The 20815-nt window shown below is 37.2% G+C and overlaps 2 protein-coding genes across 7 annotated transcripts in view; one reads left to right on the top strand and one right to left on the bottom strand.

Annotated features, from left to right (window-relative positions):
• The window catches only part of WDR20 (WD repeat domain 20), a 49347-nt gene extending 45574 nt beyond the window's left edge, over positions 1-3773 (top strand). For all 6 annotated transcript variants that reach the window (XR_010613848.1, XR_010613846.1, XM_065685207.1 and 3 more), the window contains one exon: positions 2881-3773. Coding sequence is in view for 4 of the 6 variants with exons in the window: in XM_065685207.1 (XP_065541279.1) it covers positions 2881-2934 (54 nt within the window). In the remaining 2 variants the exon portion in view is untranslated. The remainder of the gene's footprint in view (positions 1-2880) is intronic.
• MOK (MOK protein kinase) lies at positions 57-19532 on the bottom strand. Its single transcript, XM_065685211.1, is given in 13 exon segments — positions 57-989; positions 5588-5626; positions 7182-7263; positions 8307-8401; positions 8621-8791; positions 9212-9313; positions 12449-12590; positions 12593-12658; positions 13586-13632; positions 14123-14165; positions 14168-14197; positions 17840-17910; positions 19498-19532. Coding segments are annotated over 13 exon segments (1002 nt in total). The 5' UTR covers positions 19518-19532; the 3' UTR covers positions 57-895.
• Between the last annotated feature and the right edge of the window lie 1283 nt (positions 19533-20815).

Below are 20815 nucleotides of genomic sequence, written 5' to 3'. Positions count from 1 at the left end.
TCACTGTTCCGTTTCCCACCCCCTGCTAGACCCACACACTTACAAAATGACACCACTAATAAAAGACTCCATTTATTTTCAGAACTTTTTGGAACAATCTCTTGATTTGTTTCTGCTGCTCGCTCAGTGTGATCTGTTTGTTGCTCAGCTCTGAGCTGATGCACTGTACCGCATGGAGATCTGCAGTGCTCATGTCTCAGCTCTGGTCACGGTTGTTGAACTGTATAGCTCTGCTGTTGTGCTATTAATTGGCTGCAGCTTTTCTTCCATCTTTTACCACCTCGTTGACGAGGCTGGATGGTTTCATCACAGAAAGCATTGCAAGCCCAGTTTCTTTATTCTTCATTTACAGGCAGGAGGTTTCTGTGGCTTTTTTTATAACCTTATCTATTGTATTATTCCCAGAGAATGCAATTACAGATATTCTAGTACCACACGCTTTGTTCAACAGATCAGATTCTTAAGAGTAACTTCTGTATCAAACTTAACTTTTCTTGAGCCTTCTTTTGCTCTTCTGACATGACTTTCTGAAGTTTCCTATGTTGCACCTAACATGATTTCTTAAACCGCCCTTGCTTGAAAGGCTGCAATACAGTGTCAAATTCTGCAGAATCTTTTTGTTACTCAGGGCCCGCTGAGAACACTCATCGCTTTGGTAAAACTTCTGTGCCTAAAAACTGAATCCTTATTTTGCTGTTCCTGTGTGAAATCTGAGGTCTCTTCTGAAATTCGGTGCTTGGAAGAATATACAAAACTTCTGACCCCTCGCAGTAACACAAGGGTACTGGTTGTGAGGTTCTTTCCACTTGGTGATCCTCTGGCTTGCCTGCTCACAGTTGCAGAATTAATGCAGAGCAAGGATTTTTAGAGGAGTTGTAGGAAAATGAATGACTCTTCATTTTGTTTCCCAACAATTGGTTGTGTTCCAGTCTAAATATGATAGTAGAACAGTGCTTATTTCTCTTCGTCTGCAAAGCATGGTTATGAACCTGTTGAAAAAGACCCAATATTATGTCATCCCTGGTACTTCTTATGTGCTTAGAAAGCATGTATTTGCATATGAACAGCTTGGATCACTGATTTATTAAAGACTGAAAATAATACTTTTGGATGTCTTTTTCCAGGGTACTTAAAGTTGCTTAGGGGATGTAATCTTCTGAAAAGAAAGACCTTCCAGTAAGAAACTGTTTCTAGTGCTGGCTTTAAGAAGAATGTTCAGTAATGAACTATAGAGTTCTGATTCATTTCCATTACTTTCAAACAAAATTCTCTTGGTAAACATTTTCAGAAGTGCTTCAGTAGCTTGTTTGCTTCAAGTTTCTGCTTTTTTTTCACCATCTATTCCTTAACTAATAGCTAGGAAACTTCCTGTTCTCGTGAAATATGCAGTATCTTTGTACTGAGTGTCAAACAAATTTAAAGAACAACCCACTTCAGTCTACCTCAGCAGTGTTTGATATCCACTATGTAAACAAGTGAAAATAGAGTGTTCTGGTTCCTGCAGGTGTGATCTATGGAGGATACCAAATTAAGCACCACATACATTTATTATCTATAAATGTGTGTACACATACACATAGTCTGCTATAAATCCTGCAGATGTATCCAGAATCATGGTGTCTGAGCCAGTAGATTAGATGTGTTTTGAAAGGGCAGCCTATGGTTTTAGCAGGAACTTGATGACTTGAATCCAGCCAGTGCAGCCCTCCTTCCAGCTCTTCTGTGGAAAGGGTTTTCTTCCCCCAGCTATATGGCCTTTCAGTTCTTGGATCCAAGCAAGAAAGAGCTCCTGTAGATTCTGAAGTTATAGGCTAATTCTGTGTTATATGCCAATTGGCTGCCTGAACTTGTCTAGTTTGATGGATCTGAGTCACAGGATCTTAATTTTGAGGTAAGATCCTAAGCTGGTAGCTGTCGAGAGGAACTGCTAAAAGTGCATTGACCATGCTTGCATAGTAGAGTCACGCAGTGATACTCACTGGTGTGCTTCCAGCTTAGCTGCTGTTGTGCTCCTCAGCCTGCTGGCACTTGCTACAACTAAATCATGACCTTGCAAGAAGACCAAATTGTATTTTTGTATTAAGCTTTTCCTAATTAAGTCTGATACACAGTTATCTTTATGTAAATGATTAAAAAGGGGCTAGTATACATAAATCTGAAATGGAATTTATTCACTGATACCTGTCCATAAGGTATAGTTGTCCTAATGCATTACAGCAGCCTCTGTGTAGCAAGGGGTGCCATGCAGTTGCGCAGTGACGTCTGAAATGAGTAAGTCTCATTTTATTTAAGCAGTGATGTTGTTAAATGAGCTGGTGAAAAGTTTTCCTGAATGCAAACTTAAATTGTAATGGGGAATCTTTTCTGAAGTCTTGCTCAGTGTTTCATTCTCTCTTAAAATTACCAGAATAACTACCTGGTTAGATAATCTATTTTTCTATTTGAAGCTTGTAATATTCAGTAGCATTTCAGAGATTGTTTCCCTGTATCAGGTTAGATGTCAACCTTGTTGATACTGGAACAGGTTGGTTTGCTGGCATCGTAATAAAACACTGATCACTTTTCTGATGTATGGTTTTTAAAGTTTTGCAGTTTGCAATGACTCAAAATGCAAGGTAGATTAAATCAAATGCTGGGATCAGAGTCACTGTGTGTCATAACCGCACACGCTTGCTTTCTTACTTATGAAGAGCTCTTTTGTGTGCTGCCTGACTGATACAATAGCGGCCTAGATTCTTTTGTAGGGAAGAAGGTGCTGATGTCTAAAGTAAGCAAGTGGTGGTAAAAATAAAATGTACTCATTTTAGCTTCAGGCTAAGAACTTTATAAATTTAATGTCAGGTTCTCTTGCTGGATTAATGTAAATTGCTTTGTTTGCAGGGTTTATTGTCATCCCAAAACCAGGCCAATTCTCCAAGTGGAACTGTAGTATAGCCATCATACTACTGCTAGCAAACCTCTGAACGCAGGACAAGAAGTAATGACAGTGGAACCAGGAGCTGTTCTTCAGGCAAAGAGCATCACAAATTGTAATGTGGCAGAGTGTAAACACGGAATTATGTGAATCACATAGTAATTTGCAAAGAAATAATGTAATGAGTTCTTATTACAGCTAATACTGCTAATCTGCGCACCCAAGGAAGGGGTTTTGTGGCAGGGGGAAAGCTTCCTTTGGTGCAGCAGGAAATAATAGTAACATTTTTGGTTTTCTTTATACTTTTCAAGTCCAGTGTAATTTAATCTCTCTATAAATATATAAATAAAAGATATATATATATATAATGTAAAATAAAGTATGTTTCTTAAATTCAAGTAAGTTCAATGGTTAAACTAGTACTTCACCATTGTTTATTTTGCACTGATTTTTTTAACCAGAGATGGCTAGAAGACAGCCTGGAATGCACTCATGGAAAACGAAAGTCATTACTTTCTGGCTTCAAAATGTTATTCAGGAAGATGGATGCTGCAATCATAGATTTTTAAAACAAAATTGTTTTGCACTTAAATAGTTTAATGCTAATAGAGAGTTACTTTAAAAATGGTGTCCAGACACCAGAAAAACTACATTGTGAAGAAAAGATCCTTTGTATCTATTAAACATTTATTTTAATATTGTTGTTTCCAACTGCCATTGGCTCTGTATTATATGTATAAATAATGTAATGGAGTGATGGGGAGGGGAGTAACGGATCATTACACTAGAACTTCTCATTCATTTAAGAAAGTGATATTTCTAATTCAGAAAATACATATTAAACTATCTTGAATATGCATTTTTGTTTACTTTTTGTTCAAATTCAATCACTTTTGATGTAATCAATCCTTTGTTGAATTAAATGTTTGGTACAGACATAACATCTAAACTTTGTACAACAACTTCCTTTCAAAATTATCTCATCTAGAACATGGCTTCATCTTTAATATAGTTGAATTTTGATTAGGAAGTAAAATAACATTGTTTTGCTCTTGCTTGTAATGGTTTATCTCTAAATGCATCATACAGCAAAAACTGTGCAGACAGACAACTGTGCAGGGTAAGGATTCTGTAACCACAGTCCCAGGAGTTGTGAAGTGGAAGATCCAGCAGCAGTAGATGTACACGCTTTCTGACTTGGCAATCTAAAATTAGGTCAACATAATGGAGTTGATGTGTTTCTGAGACAACTTGTTTGTCTTACATCAGACATCTCATTTATAATTCAACACTTAAGCTGCTAAGTGTTATGGAGGTAGACGTAGTGGTGTATTTGTACAGTTCAGTGTTGCTTGTCTTAACGTGGTCTTTTTAATCAGTCTGCAACAGAACACTTAAACTGTTTTCAATAGTTCTTGCAAAGATTAACCCCCCCTCCAAGAGATAATGCCCTGTGTCAAGCCCCAGAACGACAGAAAACAGAAGTACCTGCTGTATCTTCCTCTATTCCCTATATGGCAGTGTTCTCAATTAGGCTTTTGCTGAATCCTGCAGCAGGCAGAGCAGAGCAGAATAGAGGCCACTAGCCTGGGAATGTGAAACTTGCCCGAGTATGTGCACGCTGTATTTGAGGGCACATGTTAATACCCTTCCTGCTCTTGCAGTAGTAAAGTGGGGTAGAATATTTTAAACTGCAAGTAAAGTTTAGGTATTTTCTGGCATAAGAAATTAAATTTTTTTTTCCAGGAAATGAATGAAAATTTGGGGAGAAACAACTGCAGTGGCTACTTGTAACTAAGTCTAATTCTTGTAATTCAGCTACTGTGTAGAAAACCACCAGATACATTTATAAGCTGGCAGTTAGATTGTCTATGTTATTAAAGATGGAGCTGTACTTCACAATTCTTTCTTACATTCTTCTAAAGTATAAGAAATGGGGAAAACACTGAAACTGAGCAGAATTATTGTTCAGAAGTTTTGTTTTATTAACATAGTGGGTTTAACTGTTAAAATACAGATAAACCTCAGCACTGAAAACTACTGTAGTTGCCTCCCTGATGTAAATGCTTCCATACAGTCTGAGTCAAAATGAAACGGTTGAGAAAACGTGTCATGACCTTAAAAGACTTTTTCTTGAGCTGGAAAAATACAAAACCTCTATGGAAAGGATTGAAGTATCCACAGTAGGGTAATAATTGCAGCTGCTTGCATACGTGTTTGCGGAGTATGTCCCTCATAGTTCAACAGTGTTCAAGGAACATCTGTGGTAGTTCTTTTTTCAGCCTCCTCTTTACTATCAGGATGTCATCCAGAAGCTTGAACTACCCATCCCACCCTTTATTCCATGTAGAAAAAAAAGTACTCCAGGAAGAAAAGAGGTACTTATAACTTACCTGAAAAGAGCTCTGAGTTCTACTATGGACACAGCTCTTAATAGCATTTTCCTACTATGTTAAAAAATAAAAGCGAGTGGAACACAGATCAGTTCATTATGGAATTTTAGCTGGAAGAATGAGGGTAGAAAGAAGACATGCCAGTTTGTAGCTTAAAGTTGAGTGTATCTTAACTATAAAGCAAATGGGAAAGTTCAAGTTTGCCAACTAATCAACAGCCAGAGAAGTCCAAGTGGTGTCCAGAGGTATAACAGCAGAGAAATTGGTATTAAATAAATACCTGTGAAGGACCATATGTGCCAAACTGTGTAAAATCCTCCTGAAAATGTAAAATAAAGAAAGAAAAATTCCAATGTGGCCCTTCTCTTCAAATTTCTAATTTTCATATCAGAAGCAATTGCTGAATGTGAAATGGCCTTTTTCATAATAACAGCCTTGACAGCCACAGGTAGATAGAGACTATGTAAGACAGACTTGAAATACACAAGACTGTACCCTGATTGCTGCTTCTCTACAAGTTTAAACTTACCAAAATTCTGACCTTATCAAAAAACAACCACTTTCCTGGTGTACAAATAATTACCTACCTGATACATCAATAATAGAAGCAAACAGCTGCAATAACACTTTTCAAATCAAACAGGACCTTGTGCAGACAGTCTGAGGGAATTTTTTTTCTTTTTAGTTGAAATATTTAAACTTCTGCATCTGTGGTTTTAGGTTTCCAGAAAAAGATTATGGGAAGCTACCAATACAATTAATATATCTCTGTCAAGAACATACTCTTGATAATACAAGCCTCGGCCTAATATGTAATGCCAGGAAGAGAACTCTGAGGCTGAATGATCAGTCAAATGTCAGTAGAAGGATTTGCCTTTTTTGGTTTTTTAATCTTGTAAGAAATTAGTAATTGCAGAGAGCAAGAAGATCCCATAGATACAGTAAGTTACCTATTTTTAGACTATTTTTACTGCTGCACACCATGCTTAACTCCACATATACTGGCACCAAGCAACTCACCATCTTCTCCTCTGGGAAAAAACACTGGATAAGCTCATGATACTTTTGCTTAAGGTACGTGGTCGGAGGTTACAGTTACGCTTTGTTGCCTGCAGACCTACAGTCCTTCATTCTACTTCCTAAGCTTAGCATCACACCTTTATACATACATACATACATATATATATATATAAAACCCCTGTACTGAGTTTGTATATACAACATGGCCCCCACATGCCTTGTCTTTAATTGTGTTTCATTTGTTCATTATACAGAAAATGTTGAGCAGAAGCAGTCCCAGAGGGGGGTCATTACTGAAAGAAAAGCTGATCACTTCCCAGTTATGAGCAGAGTAGCTTTTACAACTAATAAAAAAAACCCAGAAAAGGTTATTGGCAAAACCTGTCTTGCATGCGTACTGTACTTGGTAGGCAGAAGACTTTTACACCACCAGCTAAGTATGACTTGTACAAATGCATTTGCTTCTTAAACAGCAAACCTGTTTTGTAACACATCACCAAATTTAAGCATTGCAAATGAATTATGGCAGATTTTTTAAGAGATCTCAGAGATTTAAAATCAATAGGATGAAACTGCAATAATGGCTCTTTCCAAGTGAGTTAAAAACCCTGCCTTTTAATTACTAGGAAACAGTGACATTGTTACTGATGATCTGTGCAAAATGTCTAAAACATAAGGTAAAAGCCCATACTGCTCTTTTAAGCAAGTAGCTGCAATATCAGTCTCTGTTAAAGCTTGAAGAAAACTACATTTTATTTGCTTTGAATCAGATAAAAAGTTGAGTTAGTTTTTAGCTAGATTATAGTTCTCTAGCAATATTCAGCAATTACAGAAACTGCATCAAAATTAAGTACCTCTTACGATTCACAATCGGCACATCTTCAAGAAAAGTGGAGGTTGAAGTTACTGAACACAGGAGGTAGACACTTGCCAGAGCTGACTGAAAAATAAAGATTTTTTTACATCTAAAGCTATACAAAGGTTAGCTGTCATTTATAATGTAATATGAAATCCTGTAGATAATATTCCATTCTAATACTGAAGGTCAAAGAATCTTTTCATGTTATTTTTAACAAACCTTCTCCTTCATCAGGTTCTAAAAGGAAAATAAATATACTTAAAAAGCTCAATGCAGGGTGTGTACTGAGCTCACTGAGATCTGCAAATGCCACTTCAGCTAATTCTTCTTTAAAAATTCCTGCCTCACTTGATGTTTCTTGCAATTTTTCCCAAAGGAATTCCTTACAAAGCCTACATTGATGAACCCCAGAGTTCAACAGGTGGAAAAAGTCGCTGCTGCTGTCGAAGGAGACTTTGTGCCTTTGAGGTTAAATGCACAGCAGAAAATAATATATAATTTTTTTTTTTTTTTGCTAATGCAGTTTGCTTTTTTGAGAAATACCTGTATTTGAGGGATTTTCATGTAGTACTGATGTCTGTCTCACCTTGCCGATACAGGGAGCTCTTCAGAGTGAGTATATTGAGTATTTTTCACATAGCTTGGACATGAACTGAGTTTTAGTTTGCCAGAACTTTTAATCAGATTTTATTTTTTTTAATTTCCAATGTCAAATACAAGTTTAGGATTTTCCCATTTTCTTATTTTCTTCATTTTTGTATTTTTTAAGATATCATCTAAGTACAGGATAATTAAGTAAAAAAAAAGTACTTGCTCAAGATGTAGACTGAAGGCCTGAAAAGAAAGGCAAAAGCACTTTGTGCCTCTGCTACAACTTCTTCTATAAAGCAACTATGATAAAAGTCTACTGAAGGGATTATGTGGTATCACAGCTTCTAACTTCTAATTCATGTGTTTCAGGGCTTGGGGGCAGGGGGAAACCAAATAAAGGTCAGTGTTCAGGCAGACTCAATAAAGCCAAGTAATCAGTTTAAGTAAAACATTTGTTTCCAGCTAACAAGCTCAATGCCACAAATTACTTTCTCTAAGTGGTCTGACAATTCTTCCACTTAAATATTACCTGTCTTTTGACTTGCCATTGAAATGTGCCACAAACGCAGAAGTACTTGCCCTGATGTATTTCCCAGTAATCTTAATTTTTGTGTTTCAGCTGCCCTAAAAAGTTTGAGGAAAAAAGAAGAGTAAAACATCATTTGTACTTTAGGTGAAGTATGGACTCAATGCAAATAACTGAATTATGTTCATTGTATTGCAAGCTTAGTACTACCACTGCAAGCAAACTTCATTTCAGTCCGCTTTAAATAATAAGCACATAGTGCTCCTCCCACTTTTTAATTTCAGTCTTCAAGATTGAAGTGATTTGAAGTCACTTGCCAGAGTTCTTGAAAGTAAGGGTGCTGTAATGCTTGATGGGCAGCAATTCTCTCATCATGATCATATTTTATCATTGCATGCAGGAGAGAGAAGCCTTTGGGAGGCAAACTGTGCACAAGAGCTGTTCCTTTTCCTTTTTTAAAGGAGAAACCAAACCTTGCAATTCTTGACCTGCGTTGAGGAAGTTGAGAGCAAATAGTTATTCATGCGTATTCAGAGAGCATTACATTACTGAAAAAAAAGAATAAAAAGTGCTCATCTGATTCAGGTAATCATTTATTAAGGATAAGTCTGTAATAATGGGGGGGCGGGGGGAGCAAGAGAATGTTTTCTTTCCTAATATGTCATTGGCCTTAAAGGTACTATGGAAATAAAAGGCCGTATAAGAGTGATGCACGCTCAGATTTCCTCTGCTCTGCCTACAAGCAGCATGAATGCGACAATCTCTGGGTAGGGATAGAGGACACCACTCTTCGGTGTCCCAGTGGAGTTAGATTAGCATAGTGGTTCCCTGAGCAGAAACTGCAGTTGTACAGTCATACAGTAGATATTTAAACAGTGAGATTAATAACTAAGGAGGCACATACTTACTGCTTGAACTTGTGGAGAGCTTTGTTGGCCAGAATGCCTGTAACATCATGGACTTCTGAAATTTGGTCCAGCTCATTAGATCCAGGAAAGAGAGGCTGAAAACTGCAAGGTAAGAGATGGTATTACCACTAGATAATCATAGAATACTTCGGGTTGGAAAGGACCTTACAGATAATCCAGTTCCAACCTGCTGCCATGGCCAGGGACACCTGCCACTAGACCAGGTTGCTCAAAACCCCATCCAACCTGGCCTTGAACATGTCCATGGATGGGGCAGCCACAACTTCTCTGGGCAACCTGTGTCAGCACCTCACCACACTCACACTAAACAATTTCTTCCCAATACCTAATCTTAATCTCCCTCTGTCATCTTAAAGCCATTCCCACTTGTCCTATCACTACATGCACTTTTAAAAGGTCCCTCTCAAGCTTTCTTGTATTACCCCTTTATGTACTTGACAGCTGCTAGAAGGTCTCCCTAGAACCTTCTCTTCTTCAGGCTGAACAAGCACAACTCCCTCAGCCTGTCTTCATAGGAGAGGTGCTCCAGCCCTCTGATGAGCTTTGTGGCCCTCATCTGGACCCACTTCAGCAGGTCCACATCCCTCTTGTGTTGACAGCCCAGAGCTGAATGCAGTACTGCAGGTGGGGTCCCGTAAGAGCAGAGCAGAGGGAGAGAATCACCTCTTTGGCTTTCTGGCTTTTTTCCCCTTGGTTGGCTTTCTTGGCTGTGAGCACACACTGCTGGGTCATGTTTTATTTCTCATCAACCAACACCCCAAAGTCCTCCTCAGGGCTGCTCTCAGTCCATTCTCACCCAGCCTGAACTTGTGCTTAGGATTGCCCTGACCAAGGTGCAGGACCTTGCCCTTGGCCTTGTTGAACTTCATGAGAAGACACAAAATAGTTAAAGTGGCACAACTGCCATTTTGGTTAAAAATAATTCATTTATGTGGTAGATACATGTTAGAATTACTCATTTGTGGATAGTTAAATACCAACTAACAGCTGAAGGATAATGTAAGCAGTAGATTCATACAACTGCATGTCTGGACGGAAAGATGGGTTACTAAACAGAAACCTGTAGCTGCCCTCTCCTCACAGGTTTGAGATAAAATATGTAAAGAGAACACTGCCTGGTGAAAGGCAATGGATATGGGATTGTGTTTTCTTCTAGTGAAGCGGCAGATCCCAGAAAAAGATGTTTTTTCCTCATTTCAAGACAGCAGTCAAGCAGTCTTTCTTGCTGTGTATGTACACAGAAATACATATTTGTAAGAAACATTCCATTCGTAACACACAGGTTCTTTGCAAGCTGCAGTACTGGAAAGATGGCAATTTGAACTGCACTCCTGCGCTTGATTCTCAGTTAATATAAAACTTGGACAGAGTCCTTGAAAACACTCTTATCACAATAGAGCAATCTGACGTAACAAGTTAGGTCCACTAACATTTGTTTCTTGTACATGTTGCTTTTTCCTCTATCAGCAGAACATGGCCTTGGACTTACAATTGAAGAAACACTTCAGTAGCACCACATGATCCTTGAAAGGAAAGCAGTCAGCCCTCTTTGTAGACAGGGAAACTTCTTTTAACTGTTTGTAAATTCAATCAAACAGCTGGTTCCACACTTCTCTGAATGTCTTCATAAAGCTTTGAGTAGAGGAAGAAAAGGGATCCGATTCATGTTCTGTAGCTACATCAAGACAAGCAGTTGGTAGTAGCTTTTGTGTGAACTACCAAATGTAGTTTAGTTCTGCTAAATGTAAAACTATAACACAGTGAAGAACAACTGTCCACAGTCCACCAAAAAAAAAATGTAATTCAGGAAACATGATTTGTAAGGAGCAGACAGAGGGAGACCATGATTTAAAAGATAAGCACAGCTGCAAAAAAGACTAAAAATTCTTACACAACGTGGTGTTAAAGGCTTTCACAAAACATTCAACAGCAGAACTGCAAAATGCATTTAAAAATAAACCAACCTGTCCATAGCTTCCTTTAGCTTGACAAGATTCTAATTTGGTAATTCCCAGTAAACATCCCTCATTTCTCTCTGAGCACATCTGTCAGGTCTCTGAACATATGCAGTGGTTGCAAAGAATGAAATTGCTACATTAAGCTAAAATTACATGGAAATATCTTTGAGGTTTTTTGCCCTAAGAAAACTTAAGTTTGTGGTGTGTAATTTTCTTGCCAAACTTCAAAGCCCACCTGATCCAAACAGAAATGGAAATTCATGGCATTTTTAAAGCTTTTGGTCCCATTATGCTGCAAGAGAACTGCCACATTTAGGATTTTTTTTTGGTTAACAGTTTTCTGACAGAGGTAGAGCTGTTTCTGCAAGTTAGCAGGCAAAGCATAAGGGTTGTCATTTAATGTGATGGTGATGGCAGCAGCTGCACTTGCCATGTGGAGGAGGAGGAAAGAAGGAAAGCAAATGTTACCACTCCTGGTTGCATATCAGAGACAGCAGCGTGGGAAGAGAATAAAGAAGAACTGCTGCTGTTGCTAGGGCACAAAGATAGTGGAGAAATACTCATGGTGATGATTTTACCTTTTTAATTGAGGACTAGTGATGATTTTTTTGAGTTACAGTTTCATCATCATCGAAAAGCTTAAAGGACTTTGTGTTTTCCTGATCTCTTCCTTCATTGGAATCTGACTTCAAAATACTCCAGGACATGAGGTCCTGGTACAAGGTTCTTAAACACACTATATTATAAATCAAAGTAGTAAATCAGAGGAGTGTCTTTTCTCATTTCCTCTGAGTTTTGCAGACTAGCAAATCTAAAAAAGAGGAAAAAACTGTACCATCAAGTGCATTAACAAGATTGAGAATAGTTAGTGATGCTCATGAGAGATGAGCTATACACTATTCAGAGATAAAGCAGAGAAAATCCATTTTTACCAAACTGAAATATGAAGCCAATGGGGGGAAAAAAAAAGAAAAAAACAAACAATAAAACAATCAGCTGCTCAAAAATGTTGTTTTCCTTGTAAATAGGTTTTGTTGGTATTAAGTTTTCTTGAACATCCCACTGCTTTATTATTAGCCTGCCATAGGGTGAAGAGAGTGCCAGACAAGGCAAGATTACTGCCTCATGAACCTGCAGACTAATGGCTTCCACAACACCCTGAAAACAAAGACCGTATTACCCATAGCACTTGCTCCTGATTTATTTACCTTTGATTGTCTTCATTAATAATAACAAAACGCTCCACTGAACACTGCACCTTGTAATTTCATAGAAAACACAGCCAGCAGGTCACATACCAATTTTGCAACTGTAGTTGCCACTTGTTAGTGAGCTGTAGTAACTGTAGTAACCACTTGTTAGTAAGCATTCATTTGTTCTGTACCAGCATGTGGAGATGATTCTGTATGTGGCTGCTTAGAATAGATACTCCTACAAGATCCAAAATCTAACATCAGGGTATTTTGATGTTAGGATACAAAAATAAAGTATTTTGACAAATTAGAAACACTGAAATATTCAAGCAAAGATTTCCTTTAAATGTGTGAAGTAGTCATTATAAAAGAAATCACAGATTACTTTAAGAATAAACTTTCAGAAATCCCCAGAGTAGCAGTATAGTAGTAAAACTGCATTTAAATAGCAAGCAAGTCCAGGCTTGAAGTATCTGTGTCCCATAATATGTGCAGATACCCTCTGTACATCATTAAAGAAAGACCTAAGAGTTAACAGATAAACATATGGACTATTATTGAGGGGGGAAGACTGCTAAATAGAACAACTGGATTGTTATTTTCTGAGGGTCCTTGTGTTTAGCAGTGATGTAACAGGTGGCTTTGGCTCCTCTTTGTAATGGCTTCTCCTGTACACTTTTAAGACTTAGAAGAAAAATTAATGTCCAGAAAATCAAATTCCATAAACTGAGTTTTTAAATCCTTTCTTGTCAGATATTAGCAAAATAACATTCTGAAACAGTCAGGAGAATAGATTTCAATGAAGAAATCTTCTGAAAGCTGACACCTTCTGCTCTATTTGTACAACTTCCACTAAATGTAGGAATTGAATGTAGAAAGATTGAGCTGCAGAACTGAACCCTATTGCTTGTTCCTAGGTTAACACAGAAAGGAAGATATATATTAATAAATGATAGAGAACAGGTTTTTAGATTGGAGTGAGCACATGCAGGCTGTAATGCATCTGATTAATTTCAGATTTTAGCCAATAACAAACTTCCTTGTTCATTCCTCTAGATCAGGAATATGGTATTAGAGGTAACTGCCTATATATTGCTTAAAACCTGTGCTTTTACTCATGAGGAAGCATTACCTTCTCAAAAGAGAAAAATACTGATACACTCCACTTGTAGTTAAATATTCTCATATAAAATGGATTACCATTATTAATATGTTTTCTGGTTTCACATCTCTGTGAAATATCCCATTTCTGTACCAATATAAACACATCAGAGAAAAGAGTTCAGTAAAAAGAGATACATTATCAGTGCTTCCAGTTATTTGTAAAAACCGAAAAAAAATACCCTTGAAGAAACTAACACTTTCTTCAAACAGCATAGTAAAAAAAAATGGGATTTTGCCACCATGGTGAGACAACAGCTCCAGGTACGGGAGTGGGGAAAGGGCAAGCTCAGGAAGGAGAGGCCAGGCTTTCTGCTTTTGCTCTCGCCAACCGCCCGCTCCCAGAGGGCTTCCTGTAGCAGGTACCAGAGCTCCTCTGGGAAGCTGGTGGCCGCGTGGGCTGCTCACTTGCTGCCCCAAGGCTTTGCTATAGGCAAAGATGCGTCTGTGCAACAGCCTGTTCTCTCCCTGCAGCAGTCTGCGGGCCCAGGCAACTCTTAAGTCTCTGCTTAGAGATGACTCTAGAGTGAATGTATGATACGTTTACTGTAAAGCTGCTGTTGAACCAAGTCTCTTACCTGTGTATGCAATCAAGAGATTTGCGTAACTAGTACATGGAGTTCTTAACATTTTTTCAGGTAATGGCTTTCTTCCTAGAATTAAAATTTCAAGTTGTACAAGTCCTTTTTAGCAAACAACAGAATAAAACTCAATTACTCTTCAGCTTCCAGCAGTGCATCGATATTACCTTTTTCAATTACACCACTTCCATTACTTACTGGTAGCCTTGCAATCCATTTCAACTCAACCTCAGACGTAATTTAGATTTCAGCATGTACTAGAATAGCTCAGCTGTCAATTCAGTAGTATGTAATCTGCCCTTGCCTTTACTGCATGTTTTTCCTGCAGTATCTGTTTCCTCAAGTTCTATCAGAACTGCAGTATTTCACTTCTAAACATCTAATTTCCTCTAAATAAAATAACTGTCCTTAAGGTTCAAGATTCATATCAATCACCTCACATTACTGCAGTGCTTAAATGAGTGATTCACATTTGACTTGCAAATTAAAGGTTAACTTATGTAGTTTAGCCTGCCATTGCTGTTGCACAATAATGACTGTTATAAAATTTATCTGTTTTTCAAGAGATATTCAGTAACTACTCAGCTTTTTTTGTTTATAGGCTCCAAAGGCCTTTTAATCTTGCTATAATGCCTTTATGTAACGCTGCAATGTCATCAAGGGAGGCAGAAACGATCACATTTTTGAAAAACAAAGCAGGTACTGATCTGCCTGATGACAGCAGTATGAGTAATTGGCTGTGGAGGAGGAGGAGGGAGATTATCAGGACACTAACTCATTGAGGCTGCAAGTCCTAGCAGCCAGCGGGACTTGTGTTCCTAACTGATTACAGTACTCCTCCAGTCAGCCACATAATCCACTGAGCAGGATTAGATAACAAAGCACTTGAAACAGAGCACCATTGACATGGGGAACTGTGGTATTATTACCCCAGTAGAGATCAACGGTGTTTTCAACACCAGGATTTTTGTCATTTATGGTAGAAAAGTTTTATTTTATAAAATGCAGGTATTCAAACCAACTTGGATCATTATTAGTATTTTAGAAATCAGGCCTTCATAAAAAAAGTCATGCTCAATTGTTTTTTCATTACAGATCACCAATAAAATCTGGAGCAGATGCTCTTCTACTTCCAGATTTATCATTAGAGAAACCCCATTTGGAAGTAATGATGCAACAAATCATAGCACTTGAGGCTGCGATCATTTCTGCTTCAGGCATCTTCCCCACCTCTCTCTGAGCCATAGTTTTTTCATCGCTTTATATGTCTGAAATGTTCTTGATTAAACAAAAGGCAAGTCCATTTTTCAGTTATTAAATGACTTGTGATACCAATATTAATAAGTAATAGGAGTAGAATTATGACTTTGTAAGACAAATAGCTTTGTCTTGATTGAAATAATGTGAATCTGTCAGTTTATTAAGGAAAACACCAAAAAGATCAACTTTCCACATTCGTACCATTACAGTGAACTCTTCTCATAATTACAGAAGTGTCTCCATACACCTTGTTAAATTAGAAATTCCTTTTCAGTCGCCCCCTGCTTCAAGAATTTTTTCTAACTTAAAGCTTTATAAAATTGCTCTGCACCTCTATTAAACTTCATTTCGGAAGTCAGAGAGTGGTCAGGAAATGACAGGCATTCACCTTACTATGCACTGTAGGAATTTACAAAAGACTACAAATCATCCAAAATGTAACTACTTCTGTAAACTCTGAAACCTGTTTTGTGACAGCGCATCACTAATGAACAGTTTAATTGCTCTACAAATTAGTAATGCACTCCTTCAAGTCACAGCCCTGAAAATTCAAAAGGAGATCTTTCACTTGCCATTGCTACCAAGATATCCTCAGTCAATACCTGGTCTGGCTGAGAACTAAGATTAATTTTTCTAATTTAATTATGTACGTGGAGTCTTTGCCCTATTTATTGTTTGAGATGATTGCCATGTTACACTGCATGGCTTTGCAATAAGCCACGAGGAGAGTTGCCTAGGGGAGAAAACAAATAAAACCCTATTTCTGCCCCATAGGAAACTGTGGTGTTGATACGTCTACTTTGAAAGTCCAAAATTCATTTCTGAAAAATGCAAAGCACTTGACATAAATTAATACTTAAAAATATCAAAATATATTTTAATTTATTACAATCTCAACAAGAATCTGTTTTTCATTTTCCCATTTTATCCTATGATTTGACAAGCTCTGCCCCATCTGCCAGCACCCTATGCAAAGTGAAAAAAAACCCTGTATCATAGGAAAAATCAATCCAGACACAAAATCTAGACCATAAAAAAATAATTAGCAATTAATAGAAGTTTAGGTAGACCCAGATTAATGTTCAGATAACCCCTAACTGCAGCACTTCAGTTTACAACTGAACAAGGATTCACTTTGAAATGATTCCATGCCACGGAAAAGGAGGTTTTTAAAACTAAGTGGTAGGAAAATAGTCGTCTTATGGAAAACCTGAATTTGATAAAATCTATATTTTAAAATAAAAAAAACCAAACAAACACAGCAAAACATACTGAAACGATGAGACTAAGTCCCATCTCTATACAATGCTTAATGTAGCAGGCTTTTTCACATGAAAAGAATGAGAGACACTGACAAGTGTAACCAAAAGAGTTAAAGAAAAAACCTAAACATTCAGATTTTTCATGACTGAACTACAGTATCCTTCCTGGAAGGAGAAGATGCTGGATTGTTTTTAATGAGGACTCTTTCCTATATGCTATTACTCTGGCCTTCCAACTTAACAAATGTATCCTGAAAGATATTAAAGCCAGCAAATACTAATGTCTGCTTCAGTGATCTGCAAACAACTGTATTTTAATCTCAAATTTTATCTAGGTCAGGAAGAGGGTTACTCCCTTTGTTAGAGATCTGAATGCTGCTGTCACTAATGTAATGTTTGGGAGCAAGTCTCTTATCTATCCTATTACTGAATGACAGTTGCATGCTCAGTTATTTAAATGAATCTCCCAACTGTTAAAGCATTACAATTTTTTAATTATTCAGGAAAAAAAATAATCTTATTTTAATATTGAATTTTAAGTGCCCCTTCATTTGCTGTATCCAGCCCCTTTGGTGTCTATATGTGATCTGGTTTTAAATCAGCTTTTGTTCTAAACTTATAGGAACTCTCCCTTAAGTGTCATGGGCTCTAATCTGCTTTGACAACCATCTCGAGAATTTTCACATATAGGAGGCTTCAGGGAACAATGTGACTTTATAGAGAAAACTTTCTAAAAGGCATTTTTACTAGATATAAAACCTGAAATCATTATTTATTGATTCAGTAGTTTTTGAAACAAATGGGAATAATTTTCGCTTCACACAGAAGTGTATCACTACACTCCGGACCTAAGAAAGAACCTTTTTAAGCTGTATTTTTTTTTTTTTTACATAAAGCAATTATTTTCTGTCTTGCCATCAAGGTTATTTCCCTGTTTTCATGTCAAATTTGACTGTAGAAACAGATGGCCATGGGCCTGACTCCTTAGAAACCTGCATGTGTCCGTGCCTTAAACAAGTGCTTATATTGCACTGGAAAGAAGTGTAAAGCAGTACAACACAAAATTTCCTTATGAGTTTTAAAACACGCAACTGTGAACAACCAAGTGAAAAATAATTCATTCCACTTTGTGATCTACAAAGTGGATCTGCACAAGGAGGGCTTGTGTGTTTCTTAAGCATATACTATATACCTTTTATCAACTCATAAATATTCATATCCATAAATTCACATATCAGTGAAAGGGAGCCAGCTATTTTATTACTGAAAAAACAAATGAGGAGACTTCAAGCTAGAAATAAAATGTACAAGTCGATTTGTACACAGTGTAGGAAAAAGTACACAGTACAACCAGTATTAAAAGGGTCATTTTAACTTTTAATTGATACTTTCTCGAAGTTTTTCAGCTTAGGGTCTGAGGTATCATAGTTTTAGTTCATGCAATCTAAAACATCCATTGCAAGAGTTAATTGATTTACTCCATGAAGTTATTTGAGGCACATTTCCTGGCATATCACACTGATTAGTATCAAGAAATTTCCAGTAAACTAACTGATACAATCTTACAATAGAAGGTAGGAAAGTCATTGCACCATACATGAAAATACTTTCTAGCTATGTCACCAGTAGTGTTCTATTGCACGCAAATGAGTATCTGACTGGAATCTGTGCTTTGCTGACAACAGCAATTTTAAGTATTACCATGATACGGTAATACCTCTGATACTTTATTTTCCATTTCACTGCCTTGAGGATGACTTTAGGTCTTCAGTTTTTCTTGCAAGATAATTGCATTAAAGTATATCCCCTTTGCAATGTTTCATTAACACAGACAGCAAAAGGTTGAGGGTATAATCTGCAATTTACTTTCCAGCCAGACTGTGACAGAGCTGGGCGAGCTGGCTGGCCATCTGGATTACACCGAGTTAACAACACAGCAGCTGAAGCTGAGAATTCCAGAAGCTAAGCTGCTGACACCACTACTGGTTTTCCATGCATTGGTAGAACCAGGCCTATCAGCCTGAAGAGCAAGAAAAAAATATTTTAGACTACTCAACAAGTTGCATGTTAAGTATTTGAATAATAAAGTATATGTCTGCTGTTGCATAGTGAAGTGTAACACATGTTGTAATGGAACAACCGCTGTCATAAAACCTGATCTCTTTGTGAGACAGAACATGTCCCCAGAAGACACTTAAGTGCCTAATGAGGCTACAGAACTCAACTTTAGTACTGACTGATCTCATTCCAAATTCACAGCTCAGTGCTGCCTAATTCAGAGACCTAAACTTCTGTTATTTGTAAAAGAGTATCTGTAAAGTTGCCTATGAAATGATACTACCAAATAATTTGCCTTGATCCCTAGTTTAAACTGACAAGTCAAACCAAGATCCCTGAAGTACCAGAGCCTATTCCAGCAGATCAGCTCTGAGTGTGTCTAACCAAACTCCAGCCTCCAGCAGACATGATGTTGTGCAGTTAAATCACTCACTGGGCATAGGTTGAAATCATCAGCAAGTATTACATATATTATGACATGAAGTTTAGCTATGCTTAAAATATATCTAGTGTGTAATTTGAATACTGATCTTGAAATATTTTTGGTCTGCTGCAAGAAAGCCATAGAAAGTGACATCTACATTAGATTTTTTTATACAAATGCCACAAAGACTTTAGACTTTGTTTTTTGATTTGTGTTCGGGGGTTTTTTAATCTCTCAATATACAATAATAATAATAATAATAATAATGAAATAAAAAGCTGGTTAAGTTCCTACAGGTTGCCTCTAGACCCCGAAGTTACTAGATATGATTCAAATAAAGAAGTAAGAAATGAATCCACCATACTTACAAAACAATTTCATGTAACATAAGGCTATTGGGATGTGGACAAGCCTCCTTAGTGCTTGTATTTGTCTCCAATTATTCACCTGGTCCATATAGAATTAAAAAGCAAAAAGGAAGGCTGACTTGCAGTCAGGGACTGGATTATAATTGTTGTTCTTCCCTGCCATGAGACTGTCAGAACCTTCTGCACTTGAGTCTGCAATTGAACTTTCAAATGCAGGACCTGATAAATTGTTTGCCTGCTTTGTTTCTTTATGGAGCATATCAGTGATCAGTAAATGGCTTTATTCCTTCTTGCAGCATGGAGTAGCCAGACTTACCCAAATAGGGTAAGTACTAATATATTGTGCTCCAGGTATCAGCTCAGTACCAAGGAGCTATCTAGGAGGAATTCTGTGTTGCATAACAGCACATATGATCCTGTTTATTCTGCACTGGTATAGTACACATTTCAACTACTGCTCAGCACCATGCTGAAAGTGACAATCTAGCCTTGCCAAGCTTAACATTTAAAATTAAGTTTTGATGGTAACATCTTAAATGAAAAAAAGAAGGCACCATTCTACTGTTGTTTAATAATTATGTTGCCCTCCTAGACTTTAACAAACAACAAACCTATATGCTCACTACTTTGCACACTACTAAATGGATCAGAACAGGACACAAACACCTTTTCACAGTCAGATTTAAAAGGTAAACACCAAAACAATATTTTCGAATTTGAAACTAGAAAAAATACCTTCTATGGGCAGGTTATTATATTATATTAATCATTGTTATCTGTTGCTAAAAGTTCATTTCATCAAAAGAATATGCCAATTTTTTAAAAGCCTAAAAGATGTTTTAAACATAAAAAAGTATGTTTGTTATGTTTTACCACTGAATTATATACCATTTGCCCCTTGGCATAATTAAGCAGTTGGTCAGTTGTAGGTAACATATAAATGAACCAACAGTGCTCTAACAACACAACAGAAAATTAGAAGCCGCATTACTTGGAGACACTTGAGTTCTCTCTCTCCCTGTGTTTTATTTTTAACTTACAGTCTTTGAAGCTCTGAGTTACATTGTGAAATCTCACTGAAGAGCAAAATGTCCTATTTTACTTTGCACATACAAATGTGTCACTCCCAGTGACTTCATTAGGAACTTAATATGTTTAACTGAGAATACAAAGTCAGTGATCCAAAAGGCATTGTTTGGCACTTACATGTTTGTAGGAGAATGTCAAGTCCAGTCTAATTCCACAAATCTGTCACCTCTCTTTTCCTAACCAATAAAAAGCACCTATTTTGTGACCATATAACATCTTGCTGATGGAT

Source organism: Lathamus discolor, chromosome 6 (genome assembly GCF_037157495.1).
Source record: "Lathamus discolor isolate bLatDis1 chromosome 6, bLatDis1.hap1, whole genome shotgun sequence".
Taxonomy (NCBI): Eukaryota; Metazoa; Chordata; class Aves; order Psittaciformes; family Psittacidae; genus Lathamus; species Lathamus discolor.
Note: the sequence above shows the minus strand (reverse complement) of the source record. Positions and strands in the feature narration are given on the sequence as shown.